Raw genomic sequence first — 24,785 nt, 5'->3', positions numbered from 1 at the left:
TATTTGGCAGTCCACACAATAGTTTTTTACATTTTTTCAATTAAAGAAAAGCCAACGTCATGGTGATGCTGCAGGAAAAGTCAGGGGATGATGAAATTTGGTAGGATACAGCATCTGGGAACCATGAATGTCGAGGAACCCAACAGTTGTTGAGATATTTTAATTAGGAGCAAAGTAGTGGACCAACCTACAGTGTAAATTTAAAAAAGGTGACTTTACTTTATAAACGATGCCATCCCAAGAGCCATTTAGCTAGTGTGGCTAAAACAATAATTTGACATATTCTGAAATCTGTGTTTAATCCTGTCATGAATGTGTTTGATTTCACCCCAATTATGAATTCAAATTTTCAGCAAATCTTAATATGCTGCATGTCAACACTGCTGCGTACACACATGCACTTTAATCATACACAGCCACATGTGATACAAATATGCATCTTCAAATATTTCAGTTACAGAATAAATTATTTTACTCGACAGTGTTGAAGTCATGTGATAACAGAGTCCAGGTTGGTGTCACATATTCCTAATTGGATGTTTTTTACACTGTAACTGGAGTCAGGCATCAAACTAAGGGCAAACCCTCCACCAAAATGAATACTGTTGCAGAAAAAGCAACGTCACAGTTTTAATGAACCACACTGAGCGATGAGATGGGCCTGTAAAAACAGTTCACTGCTACATTTGACTGTCTGTTTTCTTTCTATCATGCTTGTAGAGGAAGACCATCGAGAAGAGCTACAGATCCTACGGTTGTGCACACAATCAATCTGAGATTAATACACTGCGCCGAGGCAGCACGATGAAGCTTGGATTGAATTGGAACAATGTAAGCCGGGCGTCTGTATTCGAGCCCACTTTGTATCAGCCACCTTTAGCGATGTTCTCCACTTTGCATCGGCTAAACGTGACGTACAAAAAGAAAAGTCTTTGTGATATAGCAGCATTGTATTAGTCACAGTGCATGAAGGTAAAAACATTGTCTAAATACAAGGACCGGTTACTACAATATGAAAATATTACATTTGCTCAAGAGAAACAATCCGTCATGAAAAGGAGGAGGGCGACAGAAGGGCATCACAGGTTAGATAACATGAGTTCTTGGGTCTCTGGAGGAGGCAGGACGGTGGGGGTGAAACAGCACAGCATTACTATGATAGTCATACCTGAAGAGTTCTTACCCCCTGTTAGGAAGGAAGGAGGTGATCTGCTTTTTTCTTGAATCATTGCATCGTCATCTTTGAATCCGTGTCCTTCAATTGAATATTTGGTACAGGAAATGTTTTTAAAATGAGCAAGAAAATACAAACAGGAATAAGTAAGTTGCCACAAATAAGCACGGATATACAACGTCCTCAAAAAGTTATCATACATACAGAAACAACGTTCCTCTTTTCAACAGAAGATTTGTACACACACTGACACTCACAGAGACACTGGCCCTTCGGTTTGTATGAGTTAAAGAGAAAATGTTCCTTCGACGTGTCTCCGACGTGAGTACAAACGACTGAGGTCAGCATTGACACAGCAAGTCCATACAGCGTGGACTTAAAAGAAATTGCTTCGACAGCCATTTTGCATATAAAGTCTGTATAAAAATCAAGGAGCATTAGCAACAGGCCCTCTTCAAAGGTTAATCCTACGCCTACTGTGAGCTGAGCTGGAGAGACCGGAGAAGTGAACAGCATGTTTGGTTGAAGTCTCTCCAGCTTGAAATAAAGGCGAGAGGTACAAACAGGATGTGGACCCACGTTTACTGAGGTCTGATAACAGTGAAACTGAAATACTGCAACGCAAAGCACGGCTGAAGATCCTTATTGTCACTGCGGAGTTGGAAGATGTCATTCTGCCTGAACGGCCTTTCGTACAAAACAAAGATTCATGTAAAAAACTGTAAATACACAGTTGCAGAGTATGTGCATAACCAACATGATGAAGAAGTTTGACTGTAGAAAAATATATAGCCTATATCAAAGTCACTTAGCCAGAAAATAAATCCAACCAGCAGAATTCAGGATCATTTTACAAAGTCAAGGACAACACTGGAGGACCAAACTACACAAGGCTTAACTGAAGGCATTTTGGTTGTAGAAACTTGTCACAGGGCATTTTCTTAAGTTTAAATCTGGGAAAGGGGCGACTTGGGTTCAAATATCACAAGAATTTAAAAGAAATACTAACAAAGCTTGAACGTTATATTCAGTCTCATATACTTCTGTAATTTAAATTTGTTTGGGGTTTTTCTGGACACAAGCAAGCGCTGTACTTTCCCTCTTTAAAGGGTAGCTCCACTAATTTTGCACATAAAAAGTAGTATAAAGTCTTTTGTGTCCGCAGAGGAAGCTGGGTTTTGAAAAATAAGAACAATGCTTGGAATAATTAGACTCACCGACTTTTGGCCACCAAGGTCTAATCAGTTCATCCGGCTAAAATCTTGTTTTAAAACTGTATAGAAAGAGTTCAGCTGTGTCATGTTAGTGTGCAATGACTAGGTCGACCAGTGGAATACTTCAAAGCCTGGTGCCTACATTACCCACAATTCAACTTAGCCACTGAGTGACATCACTGGAGACAGTTTATGAGACAACATGCAGCTTCCTCTGGAGCCACAAAAGGCTTCATGCTACATTCTTCACATGTGCAGCACTAACTACACTTTAATGTGTAAAACTGGTGGAGTAACCCTTTAACCCAAAGTCTGTCACATGATCTTTAATCAATAACAGATGTGTGCCTGTCCCTGGACTATCAGTGTCCCTGTCAGACTGCACAACCAATTGTTTAAAAGAGAAACACGCAGATAAGTAACAGACGTCCCCTCTTCTTTCACCCATTGCATAAAGGAACTGAATTATTCTCTACACGTTCGTCATATTTGACCCAGTTTAACAGTTGATTCTACCGTAGCAAAACATTTTCTTCTGTTGCAAATGCTTAAGTCATAAATGACTGCATGTTATCAAAAATGTGTATGGCGTCAGCTTAGAAAATGTGCAAAATAACTCTCATCTTTAGCTAACAGATTGGAAAACATCAGTTCTCCACTGATCACTGATTTTTCCCATAAAGAGAATTTACTAATAACAATAACGTGCAGTTTAAACAGGAAGTTATGAAGCTCTGAAAAGCCTGTGAGCCAAATAGTGTTTTCATGGAGTTTATAGCCCCAATTTTATCAGCTGCACAACACAGAAGGCAATCTGCTCTGACCTTGTGCATTATAATTGATTTATGGGCCTCTTGTGGGTAGAGTTTTGTAACTGCACTGTCATAAAAAGATACTTTTAAACAGCCCCATATTTTATATTTTCCTATGCCCTGTGATGTTTTTTGCCGACCCAGAAGATTAACTGTGCAGATTGGCTGAATGGGACCTACAACTGGGACTCAAGGCCTCGACCATAACCGTACAAAAGGAGGAATTCACAGTGAATCAAGTCACCTTCTCTGATCAAACCAAAGCCTTCATAATAAACATGCATAGTCACAAGGGGCACAGTTAAGAAGATCAATAAGGCAAAGGAACATTAACGGAGTAACAACTAATCAGCTAAGAAATCGCCATCTATTCTCTCCTTCACAAAGGTATTAAAATAAATATAACGTAGATTTGGCTTTAAGAGCCTTCATGACATAGGTAAGATATTGTACGCTGCATACATTTTTCAAATTGGTACTTGGGTGTCAGTCCCTTTCTGGTAAAAACAAAACTTGTAATCTGCCACAGGAAGTTAAAACAACGTAAGCAAGTCAAGAAATTGAGAATTACAAAACAAAAGTTTCCCACAAGTAAGCAGGATGTTAAATGTGGCCTCTTTACTGTGACTGTGTCGTCTCCGATAAATCAAGCCACCGTGTGCTCTTTAAATTTAAGAAATATCCGTCTGTGCACCACGACAGGACTGTTTCACGCTAAACACTAAACAAAAACGTTTTTTTTTTTACAATCGTAAAAATTAATAAAAAATAATGCATTTCTCTTATGAATTAACCACAAAATAAAAAGTGCACAGTTGGGGAAGGTCTGTTGTTTTAAAGCACATTGTAACAGCAGGAAAATACCTGCCAACCCACACCTTGAGTCAAACATACTGGAAATCATAAAAATAAAGCATAAAAAAATCTCTGGAATAACTGTTGAGTTGTGGTTTCAGTCCTGTTTAAAATGAGCTTATGTCAGTGTGTTCGCCTGCATATTAACATGTATTTCTTATTCAGACACATTTACACTGTACTGATAACAGCTGTACTTGCATTATTGTTGCTCCAACACCTCACACATGAGAGGTTTTCACTGCAAAGCATTTTTTCACTCTTGGATTATAACACACAGGCTGCTGCACTGAAATAAAACCATTCTTACACATTTCCATAAGCCGTTTGTCCCTTTTGTGATAAGTTTCCAGGTAAATGCTACTCAATGCTACTGACTAGGTCCATGCTTCTCTATTGCACAGTTCTCACTTAGGTGAAAAAAACATAAACATGATCATATTAACCAAAAACAGTGACTGAGGTCTGTGTGACAGATTCTTCTCATCCTCGTGACAATTCAGTTGGCGATAATGAAAATAAATGCATGGGAGGTAAAGTGCATTGTATTGTAATAACCTGTGTGTTGCTACATGTGGCGGCGTTGGAGATGAAGTAGGACATTACCAAAGAACCTTTTTCATTTTTGCGTTACCGTTCTGCATGCATTTATGATTAATGGCAGCAAAGTCACTGCATTTGTGTGTTTGGTTGAATGTAAACGACGGGAACAAAGAGGAAGAACCATCAGAATAAAACAAAAGAGATATCTGAGAGTGATGTTAGGTCTATACAAAATATTGGCACATTATCTTATAAACAGTGTACTGGATGATGATCATGTTGTTAAACAAATGAAGCATCCAGTCTTTTGTCTCGTGTTTCACAGTATTAAAAGTGCACTAAATGCCCTTCATTTTCCAATTGTAATATTCCTCATCACGGCTGTCTTCTAAAATGTGCTGCACTCTCACATTAATGCCACTTTAATCTCTCCCGTTTCTCTCCTTGTTACCTCTCTTAGCCCTGACCTTTCTCACACCTGCGTCTCCACACCGTTAAGTTTAGGCATCAGGATGCGAGGAGTGACCCCGGAGTTGAGGTCCCTCTCGAACTCCAAAAGCTGGCCCATGAAGTTTAGATTCGGGGACACCACGGGACGACGGCTCCGCACGTATTTGTAGGCATCTGTCATTGTCATGAGGGTGTGCTTCATAAGATAGGCGATGACAATGGTTGCAGAACGGGACACGCCTGCCTGGCAGTGCACCAACACTCCCTGTCCACTCTGATATGCCTCCTCTGGGGATGAGAACAACAAAACAGATGAGCTCAATTTTGCTGAATTCAAGGAGTAAAAACTGTCTCAATATGCTGTAATTTAGCCAGTTTACAACATATTCCTGCATCATTTAAGGCTCCATGAAACATCACCTTTTTTTTAAATAAACACAAAACAAGTTGAAGCACAAGATGTTCAGCCAGTCTCTCTCTATAAACTTGTCTGAAGGTGAATCTCTTCTACCTCAGTGTGGGCGACATGAACAGCGTCTGTAATTAACTTCAGAGACTGTAACACAACAAGCAGTGGCATTGAAAGGAAAGAAACTCACTGCTGAATACCCAAAGGTATAAAGGTAGCACACACAACCAAATCTTCAGGGCTTCAATTTCACATACTTATTCTGGCCCTGTAAACCAACATGCTAACGTTTCAGCCTATTGGCCTTCATCAGAGCATACAAAGAAATAAAATAACTGTTGATATTAAGAGATGAACATGGCATCTTTCTCTTTTTTGAGTAGAAATCAACACTTTAAGTTTAGACCACTAACTTCCATATGTTGATGTCCTTTTAGCCAGCATTATCATATAATCATTTATTATCTTTCCACTAATTATCAGTGTTCGGCAAATCACTCATCACACATTACTCATTGGAAAAAAATAACATTGCTTTACTGAGAACTCTAGTGATAGTAGTAATAAAGTAAGTTACATTACTCAGCCCAGCTCTGTCTAAGGTACCTTTCAACAACTCCAAAGCCTCCAAACGTCATATATTCTGTATTTGTAATTGTGTTAATTAGAAAATAAAACATTGTAGTTAAACAAGCTGCCAGTCTGTGGTTTGGAGGTACATATTCACTGATCACTAACCAGGGGCGCACCCAGAAATGTTTTATTTGGGGGCCAGAAGGGGCCACTGAAAATTTGGGGTGGCTAGCTTAGCCCATGTCACTGTACGCAGCACACTAGTCCCAACTACGAACAAAACCAAGGTGTTTACATCCTAATGTAGACACATCTATTGGTGGCTAGCTATCAGCTAATGAAACACAACAACCTTTGGGTTACCGTGAGGTGCATTACTCCTCTGTTGGTACAGGCTAACTCTCTCCTCACTTCAACAAGCTGATACGTCGTGGACTACTCTCTTCACTGAACTCACAGGAAACTGACTGACTCCACAGCATACCATACAAACACTCACAAATACAACAATACATCAGAATCTCACCAATGAACTCAAAAACCTCCTCAAAGTACTGCCGGAGGTTTTGCTTGCTGTTATCAGTGGCTGGCAGCCTTTTGTAGCGCAGTCCAGAGTTGACGTGGTAGAGGGGCAGGTGTGTTGTCACGTTGACCACGTAGCCGATGTTGAGGCGCAGCAGCAGGTCCAGGTCTTGGGCGTCTCTCTCGTTCCCCAGAAACAGGAAGGGCAGGATGGGGCTGATTACGGCGTTCTCCGCATCGGGAGTCATCACACTCTCATCGGACAGAGAAGCGGGCAATGAAGAAGAGAGTGGCAGGGAAAGGTGCACTGGAAGAAGACGGGAGAGAGAAACGTGTGTAGAAACATCGTCCGTAGTGTGTGAAGACAGTTACCGTATCTGCTGCCTCAGAGCAAGAAATGACATGCATGCTACTAAATCGCCAATGAAATCACTGATTCAAAAGTGTGTCATATTAGTCTGGAAGCTAATTAGCTATGTTTACTGGCTTTAAAAGACGTCAGCCATTAGCACTTATAATTGATAATTTTATATCTTAAATGAAACATCTTGCTGAGATCCAAAGAAGCTGGATGTTCCCAAATGTGGGTGCATCTGTTTAAACCACACGGCAAAATTATTTAACACGTCAAGAGGAACAGGCTCAGAATCATGACAGCATATGCCAAACACAGACAGACTGCACTCCCAAAAAGGAACACCAGTCGTACATTGAAACCAACAGGGATCTTTTGATGGACAACTGTGTTATATAAGGGGTTGAAAAACACTGCTAAATGACATTCAGCACAAGATGACCCAGCATTATGTCAGTGATTGCAGTGGAAAATTACCTACTTCTACTGTAGATATTATAGATATTCTACCACTTGCACAGGTGAACTGTAAGCATTTCTTACTTCTGCTGTTCTCCTCATCTTGCTCTCTGTTCAGAGAGTTGAGGGCCAGGTGAAGTGACTGAGCCGACGGCAGAGAATGTCCTCCCTCCCTGTCTCTCTGCCAGGGTTTGGGTTTGATGAGTGTGCTCGGGGTGGACGGTGGAGGCGAAAAGGACACAGGTGATGGTGGGGAGGCAGAGCGGGGAGAAGGGGAACGTGGATATGCTGCATCTCCGTCTTGCTCAGGACAATCGCTCATTCCTACATCATCGCCTTTATTCAAGAGCCTCTTCAACGAGTTCCGACCATCGTCGTACCCGGATGACCTGCGGCCCATAAAATCGAGGGCGGCCATTTTCCCCTGCTGAAGCCGCCTTCTGCCAGCATGGTCTGTAAGCTGAGACTGTGCGTATTCCTGGAGGTTTTGACAGTCCAGAAGGACGAGGCCTGTTCCGTTACTGCCATTTTGGGCCTGGCTTGCACAGGTCTTCCCGACTCCTACTCCCATCCCGGCACAGTGATTCTTTTGGGCTTTGGAATGGGTCATCTTCTTGGCCAGTTCTTCGGGCCAGATGGTACGCACGCTGTAGTCATCATCATCAGCTTGGTACATACCCATCTGATGGGCTGCTCCTACGCCTCTTCCCGGGGGTTTGCCTCGGCGAGGGTTGAATGTCACCACTATGGGATCGCTGCTGCAGTAGCTGCAGGTGGAGCTGCCTGTCTGAGAGGCTTTGGGGTTGCAGCCTGTGACGCAGCTCTGTATTGCCCGGAGAGGTGCCGAGGAGGACAGGGGGGCACAGGGCAGGCATCCCCCTACCAGTTTTTTGCGAAGGATAGCAGGACTCTCAAAGTTTCCGGCCTCACCAGAGCAGGAGGCACAGCGGAGAGGTTTGAACAGGGTTGCTCGGCAGTCAGACACAGTGCTGTTGGAAGAGGAGGTGTTGGAGGTGGAGGCGGTGGAAAGACACCCACCCAGATTTTTCAGGCCCATTTCTTTGCCTCCTTTCTTCACTGCTCCGACATTGTGAACACAGGAAAACGAGGTGGAAGAGCTTCCTCCACCTGCTTGGCAGCTAGCTGAATGGGCCTTACACCCTCTGCATCTTACCAACCTCCAGCAGCCGCAACTGAAAGGGTGGGTGCAGTCGATGGTGCAGGTATGGTCAGGGCTTGGGAACCCTCCGGCGTGGGAGGAGCAGGGGGAGAGGGGTAGACCATGAAGGATGTGAGGGCGGTGATCCCTGTTGCGGGACGGGTGCGGCTGGCTGAGTTGTTGAAACGAGATTGGGACATGGGAGGGTTGGGAGGGAGGGGAAGAGGAGTAGTTGGAGTTTAGGATGGCAGCATGAGGCACGGGGACAGAGTTTTGGTGGTAGGGAAGACTATGGCTATTATGGCTTTGATGGACAGTTCCCAGTTTGGAATTCTTTCTGTGACCTAGAGAGGGAAATTCCTGGTCGGTTCTGTTAAGAAAACTAGTGTTTTCCTTTTCCCTTTCACCCCTGAACTTATGCTGCTGCGCCTGAGCGGGGACGAACTGTAGGACGCCTCCGGGGGAAGATGACAGCTGACTGTAGCGACTTCGCTGTGACTTGTGTTCGGCTCCACCTGGCCTCCCTGCAGTTCCAGTTTTTCTCTCACATTGTCCTTGATCCAACTGTGAAGATGCACATTTCCCTTTGCCACCTTTAACACTTCCGTTGCGTCCTAATGAGTTGCTGAATCCTCCTCCACGTCCTCCTTTGTCCACTGTCACCCTGATATCAATAGTATGTGTGTGGGAGGGGAGCCGTGGGCCGAGAGTTACTGTGCCATTGCTATGGCAGTGGCTAGGGATGTGTCTGACACCCGCTGGGACGACAGGCTGGTCGGCCTTGAATTTCTGTGTGCGGGACGGTCTGCGCTTGCATTCCAGAGTCAGAGATTTACAGGAGGGTGAGTAGAAATGGGACTGAGAAGGGTGGAGATGGTGAGGGTGGGCGACGTGTCCATTGGAAGAGGCTGATATTTGAGAGGAGTGCTGGGGGATGGTTTGTGGAGAAGCCTCACAAAGGACTAAGTTTTTAGGGCGCTGAATGACCACTATGCGCTCATCAAGAGGCAGGGGAGGCATCTGGGTTTATGCAAAGCTGTCCGATAAAGAGGGAGAGAGACAGAAAGAGAGAAGTCAGGAAATGACTTTAATCAAACACAGGAAATGTGGGTTGTACTTTACATTCCAGTAGTTTAGACTAAAACAGCACACGCAGAACATTGCAGCTATTAAATATTTATGCGATGTCGCGCTTACACATAATTGCTTTATTCTGTTTTTATTTTCAATACATATAAAAAAGGCTGATGGTCAGTTATTTGCTAAATGTAAAGTAAAACCCCAAATCCACAACAAGAATGACAGCACATGTTGACAACAAGAAAACAATTGATTTTTATGTTTTGCACATTTTGCAAGTCATCTCCAGGGTGTCTTTTACAAAACATACAAAGAACAAATACAAAAACAACAATGTTGCATCTCAATTTTGACCATGAACATGTCGCATTTTATTTCCTTTCACATATGCTGAAAATGAAAGGAGAAATTATACAAAGAGAATACCCACTGAGGCGCATGTTTCATTGTTAACACTGTAGTGATCACATTTTCCAAATCCATTTAAACATGCACATCACAGTCTGTGACCTGCTTATACCAGGGCCACTTCCTGGGCATTTAATGCTCATCTTTATTTATAGGAGTTTGACATTTAAATGTAAACTGTTTACAAGTAATATCATTACTATTATGGCATAAAATTAAAAAAAAACAAAAGGTACAAGACAGTGTACCTGTTTGCTGTTAGCAGCAAATAATCCCAACTAATCCTAATGGCAGTGAGGCATCTTAAAAGCTCAGTCAAAAAAGCGGCATCAAATGAGCGGCAATGACTTCCACCCCTCTGATGTGTCCTCATTCTTAGCAAGACACATTGAGTCACATGAACTAATAAGCCGACTCAAGTCATGGCTAAATATACTGTGAAACATGGCTGTCAGTTGCATGTTCGCTGCTATATAATGATGCCACAGCTTGCAGTTAAGCTACAAATGCCTCTCTGATGTATATTTTTATGCGGGCTTCTTCACTTTAAAGCCTGTTTAATGCTGGAGAGCTGTGTGATTGTCTGAAATGAAACACTTCCTGCTCCCAGCCATCTAGCCTGTTCATTCAGCCTCCGGGATAAACTAAATTAACCGAATCCTTGGGGCCAATTAGAAATGAGCATTTTTTCCAGGCCACAGTATAAACAGAAGGTCACCACATACACAACAATACAACTCAGTTGGAGAGAACGTTTTCTCACCATGACACAGCAAAAAGAGATTAACTGACTGTAGTTTATAAATATGCACTTTGTAATAAAACACATATAGAAGAGCTTTTTACTTGTATCATTAAATTGCCTTTCTGATTGATGTTATAAATAACAGGCTGGTACAGAAAACTTCAGGACTTAAAGACTTAAAAGTTTTATATGAATTTGGTACATTCATTATACAGCTGCTCTCAAACATTAAGATGAAAAATTATTGTTGTTAAAGTGAAAATCCTCCCTCTGATACACACACTGTTAAATACAATCCACCTGAGGTGTTCAGTGCACACAGGAGTTGTTTGGTTGATGAAGCACTTTAATTTACTTTTTGCCCCGCTGGTGGCATTGCTGTAGGGGTGGGTCAGCTGGGAGGGTGTTAGCATGCTAATGTTGGCATTGAGCTCCAAGTAAAGCTGAGACGGCAAGGTGCAGAAGTCTGTCTGAAGGAGACTTGTGATATATTTTAGTGCAGACGTGTCAAATCTGCGTTCTTCCCTGTTGAGTCTATTTGTGTCTCAGCCTTGTGTTTGATGTCTTTGTTCCTCATGTGATTGTAAAAAGTTGGTGTAAATTGATGATCCACAAAAGACCCACCTGCAATTAGCTTACACCAGAACTTAAGGGTTTACCTTTGATGTGTTAGATCACAAGGTATATTTTTAGCCATGTGAGCAGCATGGCTCTCGGCATGGCAGTGTTGCCTGTCAGTAGCTCCATCCACCACCGGACTGACGTATTTCAGAAACTAATTGGTGGTTTGCCGTGACATTTCGTACAGACGTTCAAGATGCCCTGAGGATGAATTCTCCTCTAGTGCGAACAAGAGATTGACATTTTTTAATTTTGAGGGATGAATTGTAATACTTTGGCGACGCCTTAGAGATCCCAAATTGATTAGAAAAGACATTATTTACACCCCTGATGCATCGGCAAGCTTGTGCACCCACTTCAGACAGGGTTTGAGCTAATGCTTTTAGCTAAGTGGCTACAGTGACGATTTTGGCTTTAAAAACAATGTAAATAACATTTTTTCATAACAATTTTCGAATCACAGGGCTTCACGAGACTTGGGTTACATTGGATGACCTGTACGGAGCCATTTGTCAGTAGTTTTTTTACATTTTAAAACAGGTCCTCATCTACTTCAGTTGTTTGTGAGCATGCAGCTTTTTGGCTGTGAAGCTCGAGAAATGTTCTGACTTTCCATCAGCACGGTGGTGAGTATAAAACGACGTGAACTTATCCTTTAATTGTTCTAAAATTAATCAGTTAATATTACTATATAACAACATATTTTTCATGCTCTAGTTATATCTAGCCATGCAGATAATTTATTTCTCCAGGATTTGAGAGATCCACAATTTCTGCCGTCACCCAAAATAGAAATGAATGAATTCTTTTGTGGTGCTCTCGGCAGTACGAAGCTCTAAAGCCCCAAAGACCTCTCGGTGAATAATGTTTTTCTAGGACTATTTTCTGAGAAATAATCCAAATGGAAAGGCATATTCTTCATTGTTTCCGAATCCATTGCAAAGGTATTAAGGCAGAAATTACAGAGATAGATATCTTAGAATCTGAACAAGTAAAATACAATTGATAGATTAAATGTACCAGCCTCAAATAACATTGTTCACATAACAACCTAGCCTTTAATGGCCACATACATCACATATAGCCTTTTTAAAAAAGGGATTTGTTAAGGTGGATTTTTCATTTTAACCTTAAGCCCTTCAAGTCATATTTATCCAGAATCTCTCAGGGAGAGGAAGACCATAAATTCACAGGAAGGAACAGATAGTGAGGATGACACTGTCTGACAGAAACAAAGTGGGAAGAGAGAAAATACAGGGGGACAGATTATAACGTGACACTGTAAAAGCACAGACTTCAGGGGAGGAAGGAGCACGTCAGAAATAATCTGGGGATGCCTTCGGTCCCAACACAACACAGATACCGACCCATGGAGAAAGCAAACCACGCTCCAGTGTCCCCATGCTTATATCCACGCACAGAGTCTGGTGATGGTATCCTCATCTCTGTTTTTTTCCTTTTTCAGCCTTGCCTGTGGTGGAGGGGGTGGGGGTTACATTGACCCAGTTTTATCATGGTGGAAGTCACTATCACTCTGATCACTTTTTCTCTCACACACTGTAAACTACAGGCCGGCAAGTGGCCTTTTCACTCACTCACAGTCATGGCTTCAGCAGACAGTACGGGCCACAGAGAGAGATGGAGAACACTAAAGCAAAGCGCAGCAGTGATGCCTTTTGAAATATCACCGTTACACGACGACATGATACTGCACAGCAGGAATAAAATATCACTCTACTTACTACAGGGAAGCATTAGGAGACATTACACCATCCGATTGGCTTGTTACAGTGACAGTAAAAATGTCTGTGTTGGAAACTTACAAAATCTTACATTTAAAGTAACATTTTTAACATTAAACTTAATCATTTTTACTCTGCTACATTAATATGGCAGCTGTCGTTACTCATTAGTTTTCATACTATGATTTTACATAAAAACATTTATAATGCAATCATAAAATATATAGCGATGTTAAAGATTTAACTAGTGGTTCCCAACCTTTTTAGGTTGAGGCTCCGTACAAAAAAAGGTGTCTGGTCGGGGCCCATTATCTCATTTCAGATGTCTTTGAGTTGTTAGCAGTTCCACTAAAAACACGTTGCCTTTCTGATCTTGCAAGGTGATTTCATTTAAATGTACTCCAAGGAACTTTTAACGAGTGAAACATTCTCAATCTAATACTAAAGCCCTTTATATGTCCCACATAAGCAGTCAAGACCATCAGCAAGATGATTGACTATTTCTTTATACTTATTCTTAAAGCCTCCCAACGGGTCAGATTACAATGAAATCATATCATTACTAGCGAATGTTGATAACTTTTTCTTCTCAACAAAATCACTATCATCAAGCAACCAAATCTGTTAGCTGTAGGCTACATGTAGAATAACCTAGGTGTATGAACGGCACTAAAACAAAGTGTACTTGTTTCACCATAGTCGGATCAAGATGTTTACAGCACAAGGCAATGGTGCTAATAATGCTTTTGTCCACAGGGGCCGCCAGAATCAACACATAATGAAAGTTGATGTAGCTGCTTTAAATATCTGTTCAAATTATGCAGTCAGACAGTTTGTGCATCAGAATTTTGTTTTTCACATTATTTATGTCACCAAATCCCAGATTATATAATAAGTAGGATTTTGATTGCAGAAACTTTTCTTGCAATTGTACTATGCTAAGATGTATTGGTACTTTTGCTTAAGTAAAGGGTTTGAGTACTTCTTTCACCACTGGTCTTGCTGATCTGGTTTTGCACAACTTAATTTAATGCCATAAACCCTTTGACAGAGCAAAGCAAACATCTACTATTTATTTGCTTTATTTGCACACACATAAGATCAGTCAAAATCAGATGATTAAATAACAGATGTGTCAGGAGAGGTCAAGAAGCCATCGGGCTTATACCAGGGACAGCCCCCCCCCCCCCCCCCATTACAGAAGCCAAAAAAACAAAAATACTGTAGAGACTTCAAGTATCCTGACATCTCTGTACATTTCTTCTCTGCACCTGGAGGCAGACAGCTGTCAAAGGGCAGTCAGTGACAGGATTCACCTAAAAACCTGTTAAACTGTGTGTCTGTTGATTAGGAGGTTAATTGAAATTGTGGTTAATTAACTGTGTTTATGTGAAATCGCTCCACTTGGCTAGTCCCAATTAATTTGTCTTTCTAACACGCTAATGGAGTCGGATGAAAGGCTGTGAGCGACTCGCTCTGCCAACATGCAGCGCGCGCTGAGTGCTGTTGTGTGTGTTTGCAGCGACTGTCTTTCAAAAATGAGCCGCCTCAGTCTGCCTCACTTGGAACAGCCAAATGGTACAAAATGTACGAAGTGTATATAATTCTTTGAAGCTTGTCAAATGAGGAAGCTGTTGCTCGCATGATCAAAGAAACAGACTTGTTCTTTTTCGTGATTTGACAGGTTTTTCAATAATGCCCCCCTCGTTAATAGCTTCAATTTCCAGATCCCAGATCTGAGGTTGCAGCCGATCTGACAGCTGTGAACAACAGAGCGCAGAGCAGACAAAGGAAACTAGCTCATGGTGACTAAGGAAAAATTAAGAAAGCAACTTAATTTAGTAGCTCAATCTGATGGCCCAAACTGATGTCTTATGGACCATCAGACAATCTGTAATGTTAAACTGAGTAAAGGTGTGATACTGTAGACAACCAGGCGAGACTGGCACAATAATAAACTCCTACACCTTTGCATTGATACGTAGCTCATCCCTTTGTAAGAGTCACAGCCAAGTCCCAGGTGCGCCACTCATATCAGTATGTGAGATTGCATAATATATCTGCTCAGCATATATGACTCCAGAGGACGACAGTAAAGTGTGAATAAGTTATGAACCCCTTTGAGAAGAACTGAGGCAGAACAGCCTCACCGAGAATCCTATGAGAAACTTTTGACAGCGTTAGCTACTCATATCAGGCAGAGTAAACAAACGTTGCAGAATGGATGAAGGAGCGGAGAGGCACGTGTTAATATATGTGCATGATTAGGTGCGTATTAACATTTAAGGAATGTACGCTCAGCTTTACAATCACGTTAGCCGCTTCAGAATTTCGAGGACATGAAAGTGTAATGAGTCGAACTAAGAACTTGCGCAGATAAAAAGACATTGAGAGGAAAGAAGAAGAAGAAGAAGAAGAGTAGTGCCGCTCCGTTCCTGTTAGTGAGAGCTGCATGAGCCTACGGGGGAGATCATGACGCCCTCCCTCGGCCCGCTGCTACCCCACCAGCAGAATAAAGATAACAGCTTTACCACTCACAGGCATGAGGCAGAGAGAAGAGAGCGGCGCACATACTAATGTTTTTCCAGATGATTTAACACTTTCCCAAACACCTGAGCAAAACCTGCAGTAGAGCAAACTGTTTGTTTCACACCTGTGAACTGTGTCATAATAATGAGTACAATGAAAATTCATTAATTTTGTCCTTAAAAGGAGAACAGGAACCGATCAGAATGATGGGGCCTCACACACACACAGGAATTAAAGCCGAAAGTAGACTATAAAGATTATCACAGCGTAGGTTTAGGCCGCATGGTGTTCAGTACAGTGAGTCTCCAGCTGCAGAGTTGATGCAGTGAGTGTTTTTGGGGGAACAAGCTGTTGAGGGGGCTGGTGTTTTTGGGAGCAGATGGCTGTCTGGCTGTGCAAGATTGATGGCAGTCTATTCCATTCCCTCTCTCTCCGCCCCGGCTGTATGCGGCTCCTTCATCAAAAGGCACCTGACAGCCAAACACCCACGCAGCAGAGTGGACGACACCGGAGCAAAAACCAAGGCAATAATGTGAGGATGTGCTGCTAAATTACCGGCTTGTAAAATTTGCATGAGAATCCCATCCTCCGCTGCATAAAAAAGTTTTTTTTTTTCCCCATCACAGTAAAACAGGTTTTTCTAGACAGTGGACGGCAGGAAAAAATTAGTCATCTGAGTCACTTGTTTCCAGAGGCTGATGTGCAGGCCGTTTCTGTCAGAGGACGATCCGCATTTTTTGCTTGTGTTTCGCTCTGCGTTGGCACAAAATGACAGAGGGCCAGTCCGCTTCTCTCTTTATATGGTGGTCCTCACACATAACCGAACTGACAGACGGAGACGAGAGCTATGGGCGCTAAGCACAAAAGAGAAAGCCTCTCTAATGTTCATAATAATAATATAACTAACAGCTTTACGGGCTACACAGTCGGCGGTACAGATTCTACAGGACGCACATCCGCACAGACTCAGGAGGTTTACAGGAGCTGCTGATGTGACTGAAAATCAATGAACAGGTTTTTACACTCAGATGGGCTGAGTACACACTGTCAGCACAATGCCAGTTCTTCACACACATGAAATGACACAAGAAGAGAACTAGTGATATTAAAGGAATAGTTTGACAATATAGGAAATACACTTATTGCCTTTCTTGAGAAGATTGATTCCACTTATGAGACGATTTCCTAGGAAGGAGCAGTGACTGTCTGTAATGAGTCCTACAACCCAGAAATAAGTTAGCATCTTTGCACTTTCAGTTCCCTTGTCTTGAAGTCAATAGGTTTTTGGTTAAACACTGAAAATAAAGACTGCTTAAGAGTTTTAGACCTTCTTTTCTACGACATAAAATATGTCAGTAAATACCCCACATTTGAGTAATGAAGCGTTTACATGTCTTTAAAAAGGTGGTACAATCAGTTTATAGGAAAGTGTATAGTGAGATGCTTAGTGGTGGTGACATTAAAGTCATGCAACCCTGATGTAGCTAGATTAAAGCTTATCTTTAACGTCTGGCGATTGTATTTACGCTTAAAAAAGGCTGTTTTCTGCTCGCCTTTCGTCTTCATGCTAAGCTAAGCTAACTGTTTCCTGGCTGTATCTGACAGACATAAAAGCGGTATCAATCTTCTCATCTAACTCTCAGCTAACAAGCAGATTTTCCTAAATGCTGAACTATTCCTTTTAAATTTGGATTAAAAAATAAAAATAAAAAGAAGAGGAAAGGGACTGTTTTCATTCTTTAAATGAACAAACAAACAAAAAGTAATCGACTACATCAGCTGTGCAGTAGACTGAGCCCTCTCAAGCTGTTTGGTAAAGACAGGGGACGTGTTAACCTTTTTTCTATATAAGATGTTTCTGTTTATTATCTTCTTTTACCAGCAAACAGCCTGTGTGAGCTGTCTCGAGTCAGTTTTCTTCTTTATAGTTACCCCTTGTGTTTTATTAATCTTCATGAATGCGCATGGATTCTATAGACCACCATTATACTCAGATTTAATGCTGGGACAGAAGACAGAATTAGGGAAATTACTGGACATGCTACGATGGGAATAAAAGAGTTTCCTTGGTCTGCACAGATGTTGATATCACAGAACAGGCTTATTCACAAACCGTCAGAGAAGCAGAAAATAATTAAACATTGAACATTATTAAACATTCAAGCGAGATCTGTCATCCAGTTTTAACAAGCCAGGCATCAGAACAGACTCTGATGTATTGCTTAACACTAAAAATACATTCGCTCTGTGGGTAGAATTCAATTCAACACCAAATTGAGGTTAAAGTCTATTTCAAAGAAATACAAATACTCTGCACATCGTTGCAGCGCGTCTTGACACCGGTGTCAAAGAAACATGTAGGGTCTCCCCTTCAACATCCACCAGGGTGGAAATATTAATTGTAAGTGCAGCAGAATGGGTTGTAGATGGAAAAAGCAGCAGCGAGTGAAGCGCTTCCTGCCTATCGCAAATATGATATGAATGATAATGAATACAAAAGCACCCTGTACAGATGGCTGCTTGCCAAACTGGGAGAAAATCACATTTTAATGAGATATCCAACCCCTAACTTCTATAACATGAGTCACTCAGTTACCAGCAGCAAGAATGTGGTAAGCAGCTCGCACATGATTCATTGTGAGATCATATTTAGCTATACACAGAGTAGGGCTGAAACTGACGATCATTTTCATGATCGATTAACTTCCCGGAGCCCAAACTGACGTCTTCAAATAGCTAACTTTGTCCAACCAACAGACTTAACCCCAAAGACTCTTCATTTACTATTGTACATGACAAAGAAGCAGCAGATGTTTGATTGACAAGATTTTTGTTTTAAAAATGACTGAAACGATTAATCAGCTGTCAAAATAGTTGGCAGCTAATTTTCTTAGGATTGACTAATTGTTTAATTGACTTGCAGTTCTAAGATATCGACAGTATATCTGTCTATATCTATAATCTGGTCACAAAGCTTTGAAAGAACATTTAAACCTTCAGGCTCATTAAAATGTACAATAATTTATATATATGATAAGACATTTTCTACAAACGTTGCTGTTTCAGAAGATCTGAAGCACATATTTTATGTTTACATGTCAACTGTTTCTATCATAACTTAAATCTTTAAAACAGATGTGTAATGATTTGAAGATGGTGTCACCTATAAATGAAGTTTGTTTTTAATGTTAAAGCTGCACCATGCAACAGTTTTATATGTAACAAGATGTTCTCAGAGGAAAATAAGGTCCCCAGAACACTGTTTGAAGCTAGAAAGGTGGCAGGGTCTGCCAAATATAAACAAAGTAAAACAGTATGAACTTGTGTTGTTTGAGTTTGTTGATTCAGTCATGTAAACAAAGAGAGTTTGTTTATTTAGGCATTAAAAAAACACTCAATGAAGATCTTTCGCTTCTGATTTCCCCAAAACTACATAGTCCACCTTTAAGTTATGGTAGGGTACGTATACAGTATAACTACAAAAAGTGACATAGTGCACCTTTAAAGTGCCATCGAGTGGAGTGAGACAGCAGAAAATAAAGGACCAAGTGGAGTTGAAGAAAACAAAAGGATAATTCTGTTGTAACAGTGACAGAAAGTGGAATGAAGTCATTATGACTCACAGTATAATCGGGCTTACTTTACACATCTAATGATGTCAGATTAACTCGGGACAAAGGAAAATGATTCCTGCTGTGTGTGATGACTTGGTTGTGACTCAGTGTGTTTTGTCAACAATGCTATGATAATAGTACAATAATGACACACAAGGATGAGCTACGTGTTGATTTACGTCATTATTAAACTGTCTAAAATAACTGTAGACTGTTTTAATCTTAAATTACCTCAAAAGACAAACGCATCTTTGTGCTGACTGCTAATGTAGGTTAGCATATTTTGCTGAATTTGCTTTTGACTGTAATCTGCTTTGTTTCACTGTCTCATCAGAGCTCACACCACTACAGGCTACTGAGGGGAAGTCAGAATAATCACATCACCTAATCTCCACAGTCAGCGGACAGAAAGTGATGGAAGCAACTGCGCAAACTGGCCAATCAGAGGGCAGCGTGTTGGGAGATATTCAGCCATTTCTTCTTTCCCTTTACTATTCAGCTCAAGACAAATGCTTGATTTTTTTAGGATATACAGCATCTCAAATCCCTACACAGCTGCCATTTTATAATTTCATAGGTGAAAAAAAAGGGATCGGTGGCACTTTGGCTGCAGGGCAACATTTTTCTGGCTGGCCCAGAATTCCTGACCATGAAAAATCAAATCTTTTAATGAAGCTAATCAGTTACAGAAATCACCTCTATCAGCTCAACCAGTTCTCAACCATTAATGCTTTTAAAATGAGCTCTACTGGCACAATGTAACGCCACAGTAACTTAAGGTTAAAAAGTAAGACAGGAGTGTGACCTCCAATTTAATAAGAAATCCAAAAAATGACTCCTAAAATAGAGAGCCGAGAATAGAAACTGACAAAAGCAGCTTAGAGAAAGGTTTTGTGCTCGGTTGGGATTTGAGCCCTCTGTCAAAAACAGATAAGAGGGAACAGTATTATGCCTTGAATATATTTTAAACTCTTTGAAGACTTATCTCTTTAAAAAGCGCACTGTCATGGTTAGTGATGGCTATGAAACTGCCAATCAGCTCGCACTGGAAATCCCAAATCTGAATGCAGTCGGATGCTTGTGCCAAAGCACTTCTGTCCACCAAATGTCACCCCAACTGTGACTCTCGACTGTGACACACTGCATCAAACAAACTGTGGAAAATACAGACTTGGAGGGAAAAACATAATCATTCAGATGAATCGTACAAACGTGGTCTAATATTACACGATGAAAACCACACTGTTTGTGTGTTCTTTGGCAGGATTTGCTCGAGCGTATTTTGATCTCCAGTTACTGCCTCCTCAGACACGCAGGCAAGGAAATCAAGCCAGCACAGGTCCAGGTTTCTCAAATGTGTATCTGGGCCCAAAACCGTTTTGTCTCCTGCACGCTTAACAGAAAAAAAATGTAAAAAAATAACTGAGAACGATCTGACACTATTCGACAGGGGTTTGCTCAACTCGAACAAAAGAAATCAACAGCAACATCTGTTAGTTGCAGCGTGGTAACAACAGTCTGTTTCTATTCCCCCTCTGGATCTGATGCCAGACCATCTTCATATGCTTGAAAGAAAAAAAAAAAAAAACTAAGAAAGTATGACTGTGCATGAAAACAACAACACAAGAAGACACCCCGAGGCCGTCACAGCGTCTCCCTCAGCGCCGCAGTCGGCCTGCAGCATCAACATTAAGAAGAAAGGACGCTTAATGAAATGATCATTATTAATGGTCGGAGTAATTGAGGTTTTTGTCTGAAGCTAACAAAAGCCCTCACGACATGTTCTATTATTTTATTTCATATTTTAACATTGAAGAGCCTGTTATGATCTCAGGAGGCCGGCACACTGAAATACTCACTAAAAGCAGCGTCTTGTCGTGGCCTGCATGAAGCCTGTTTGTCTCTTTAACATGCAGTTTAGTTACATGATGAAAAAGACAATTTGTTGGACTAACTTAAAAAACTTACTTCAATTGAATTCAGTTTTTTAAAATCAATTTCAAAGTAACTGTGGTAATCTAAGTTGTTAAATTGATTCAGTTGGCGAACATTTCTTTTGTTGAGACGTTAATCCTCCTTCCCAGAGCGATTGGCACTGCGTATCATTCATGAATATCTAGGTTGGCGACTTTATCGAGTGAATACTACCGACACTATTATTATCCCAACTGCTGGCTATCCAAAGGGATGGAGGTAGCACACACACTCTTCTTCAGAGTTGACTGATCTTTAATTTCACCGATTTATTCTGGCCATTTCCAACAACATGCTAACATTCTGAAACATTAGCATTAGCAGTTGTAACATATGACTCTGGTTTAGCACCCCTGTATAAAACATCCTCTCAAAGATTAACTATTATTATTGCTTAGCCCACTTAGCTAGCTCATCTAATGCTTTAAAAGGGCCACTGGTGCGTCAGCTATTATGATAAGCCAGTTCTGTGAGCACCGGTATTATCATCGATAATCATTTCCCCCCGGTATTCGTTCACTTATGCAGATGACACACATATTTACACTGCATTAGTCACATGCAGTTCATTGTATAATTAATGACAAATAGCTTTCTATCCCTGAGTAATGGGAGATACGTCATTTTACTTTCAGCTCTTGAGCACCACAGAACTTAATGCATCCACCGTCTACCTGCTCCTTCCTGTTAATCAGTCATCAGAGACTATCTCAGCGTGCACTGGGTAAAAGGCAGGGGAAAAAAAAGAAATGTCACTGTATGGCTGACACATAAACAAACAGTCACATCTCTATGCAGCACAGAGTTTTACTCTTCCTGACATTTGAAGATGTCACCTCTGCCTTAAGTTAATGTGGCTTTGGGGCATTATGATGGATATTTTTCACGATATTCTAAAGTTTTGTGGAAACTAAACCAGAAAACACAAAAAATAATCTGTATATCCATGAATAATGAAAAAGAAATCGTTAGCTCCAGCCCTTATGCAAACTCCTCACAAAAACGAGGACTTAAACTTCTTATTGTTAGAAGATAACGTTATTCATCACTCAACAGCGGTACAGTTCATACTTAAACTTCACATTATTTTCAGGCTTTATCATTTCATCTTCATGAGTCATCCCTCTGTTTCACCCTAAATGGATTGTTCCAGAGTTAATCAGCTTAGTGTTTTTTTTAAATTGTATCTTTGCAGTCAAGTAGACTGTGAGATCTTATGATACACGCTGTCTTTCAGGGGAGGATCAAACTCAATTGAATCGTTTGCACATTGAAACATGACACCGTCGCCGATAATGGCTGTAGATGAGAACATTGAGTCAACTCTACAGTCTACAGTATAATTCAGGCCAGGAAACCAAACATCTGACCTAAAAGCAGCTTCAGACTGTGAGCTGCAGGGATGGATGATCAGTCTCAGTGGGGTGGTCACTACGAGCGACCCTGTCAGGTTACAGAGCCGGAATAACATCCGAAACGCTGCTGGATGGAGGTTTAGGGGAGGGAGTTTTAATTAGAAGAGAAAGATCGACTGACTGATTTGTTTATGCCTAAACAAACTAAATAAACAAACTCTCTTTGTTCTCATGACTGAACAAACCAAACAAACAAACTGACCTTAACGGACAATTTCACACCGTTTGGCGGACCCTGCCACCTTTCTAGCCTCAAACACCTTTTTCCTCTGAGCACAGCTTGTTTATTCAGTTATGAAAAAAGAGAAATATTTCTGAGTTTGTGTTATTACTTCATTGATATTGTGACTTTCTTCTCCTTTAAAACGGTTTCCACATGCCTCTGCATTGCAAATGCACTGCGGTGATTCTCCTGTATGTGTCCTGCCTCTACATGAACACCTGCTGTAGTCTAATCACGGTTCATTTGTGCAGCCGAGTGTCTACTTTTTTTTTTTTTGGGAGAAAAACAAAATTAGCGCGCTTCAACCTTCAACACCCTGTGTGTTTGATTTAGCTCCTTTCATCCCTGTAGCAGTGTGCCGTCCATGACAGGCACATCCTTGCACGTTCCTACCTTTTAGTTGACAGCCAGTTGTGCACAACTGGCTGACAAAGACTCAAAAACATGCAGTGCAGCGTGCTCGCATGCTGCACGGCATCTTTTTGATTTGTGCACCTCCTCTGCAGAACTAAACCAGATGTACAGTATTAATATTTACACTCCTCCTCTGCATTGTTGCTCTGCAGGGCCAGTCGTGGAAAATCTATGAGTCCCACCGTCGCTAGATGGCGCACCGCCTAATTTCTCTGTATTTTTTTAATCGCGTCTTCGTTGCACAGTCTTTGAACCTTTACCATGATGAGAAGTGAAGCTGATGTGTGCGACAGGGCCCGAGCCAGCAGCGGGCCTGTCCGTCCACTCACTCACTCACTCACTCGCTGTGATCCAGTGTGGATGTGCAGCCTGTGTTATCGGGGCTCATTTGTTTGGTCCACACTTGGCCGCAGCACTTATTTACCCCCATGAATAACAGCCTGCACGCTTATTATGGCAGCAGTCATAAAGGCTGACCTCCTTCGTGCAGCGGTGGATGACACGAGGATTGCATTGGATGGATTTAATGCGTAAAAAAATATTACAGATTCAGAGGCATCGGTGGGATGGAGGAGGATTTTCTTTTTTTGGTGAACCTGACCAACACGCAGAGCTGTGACAGCCGCTGCACTGAGCACAGGGCTGCTGATGGAGGGGGAGTCACAGGCGACAGGCCGAGCGGAGCGACCACAACAATAAGTAACGACACTGAAAAGAAAGATGACTTACATCAACAGCGGCAGTCCTGTAGTGAATTCATTATTCATGCGCAGCGGAGAGAGAGCCTCATGTCTGGAGTGGCCCGAGTAGCACGACCCGACGCGTTGGTACGATCCAGATGTGTAACACCTTCCCTGCCTGCTCCTCTCTGCCATGTATTTTTTTTTTTTAAACAAAAAAAATATTACAGAAAAAAAAAAAGAGAGCTGGTTTGATTAGAAGAAGCACAGCAGCTCTGCCGGAGTTTCAGACGGATGGCAGATAAATAAATACATGTCATCGGGAGTGCTTGGCTCACTCGGCTGGCGTCACGTCGGAGCGTGTGTCACTCTGAGCCGCGATGCGTGTGTGAGGAGACACTGACGGGGAGGTGGGCTCTATTGTCTTCACTGTGGATGACATCATCCCAGACCAATGGCGAAACACACGAGATGAAGGGCTCAGGGGCGAGCACGCAGCACGTGCGGGCTGGTGGGGAAGGAGGAGGAAGAGGAGGAAGAGGAAGGGGGAGGAGGAGGAGGGGGGTGTTGAACCAACAACACTGCAAAAAAAGAGAAAGAGTATAAAGAAAGTACAGCAGGTTATTTTAAATCACTTACATTCCTGTTTGAATGACATTATATAAAAATATCTTAAAGATCACCTCACTATTAAGCACCAGTGGAGGAATGTAACTAAGTATATTTACTCAATTATTATTTCCAAGAACAAGTTTGAGGTTGCACTTTTTATCCCATTACATATATTTCACAGCTTAAGTTATTAAACACAATAC

At 41.6% G+C, this 24,785-nt stretch overlaps 1 protein-coding gene across 1 annotated transcript; it reads right to left on the bottom strand.

Annotated features, from left to right (window-relative positions):
• Positions 1-4,887: 4,887 nt before the first annotated feature.
• LOC311268850 (uncharacterized protein) lies at positions 4,888-24,425 on the bottom strand. Its single transcript, XM_084372769.1, has 4 exons — positions 24,020-24,425; positions 7,451-9,561; positions 6,557-6,859; positions 4,888-5,336 (listed from the first exon to the last, which is right to left on the bottom strand). Exons 2-4 carry the CDS (start codon positions 9,543-9,545, stop codon positions 5,071-5,073), a joined length of 2,664 nt encoding a protein of 887 aa, XP_084228895.1. The 5' UTR covers positions 9,546-9,561; positions 24,020-24,425; the 3' UTR covers positions 4,888-5,070.
• Between the last annotated feature and the right edge of the window lie 360 nt (positions 24,426-24,785).

The sequence above is a fragment of the Pagrus pagrus genome (assembly GCF_965226575.1).
Source record: "Pagrus pagrus genome assembly, chromosome: 14".
NCBI classification, from domain to species: Eukaryota; Metazoa; Chordata; class Actinopteri; order Spariformes; family Sparidae; genus Pagrus; species Pagrus pagrus.
This window is presented reverse-complemented; position numbering and strand designations above follow the sequence as displayed.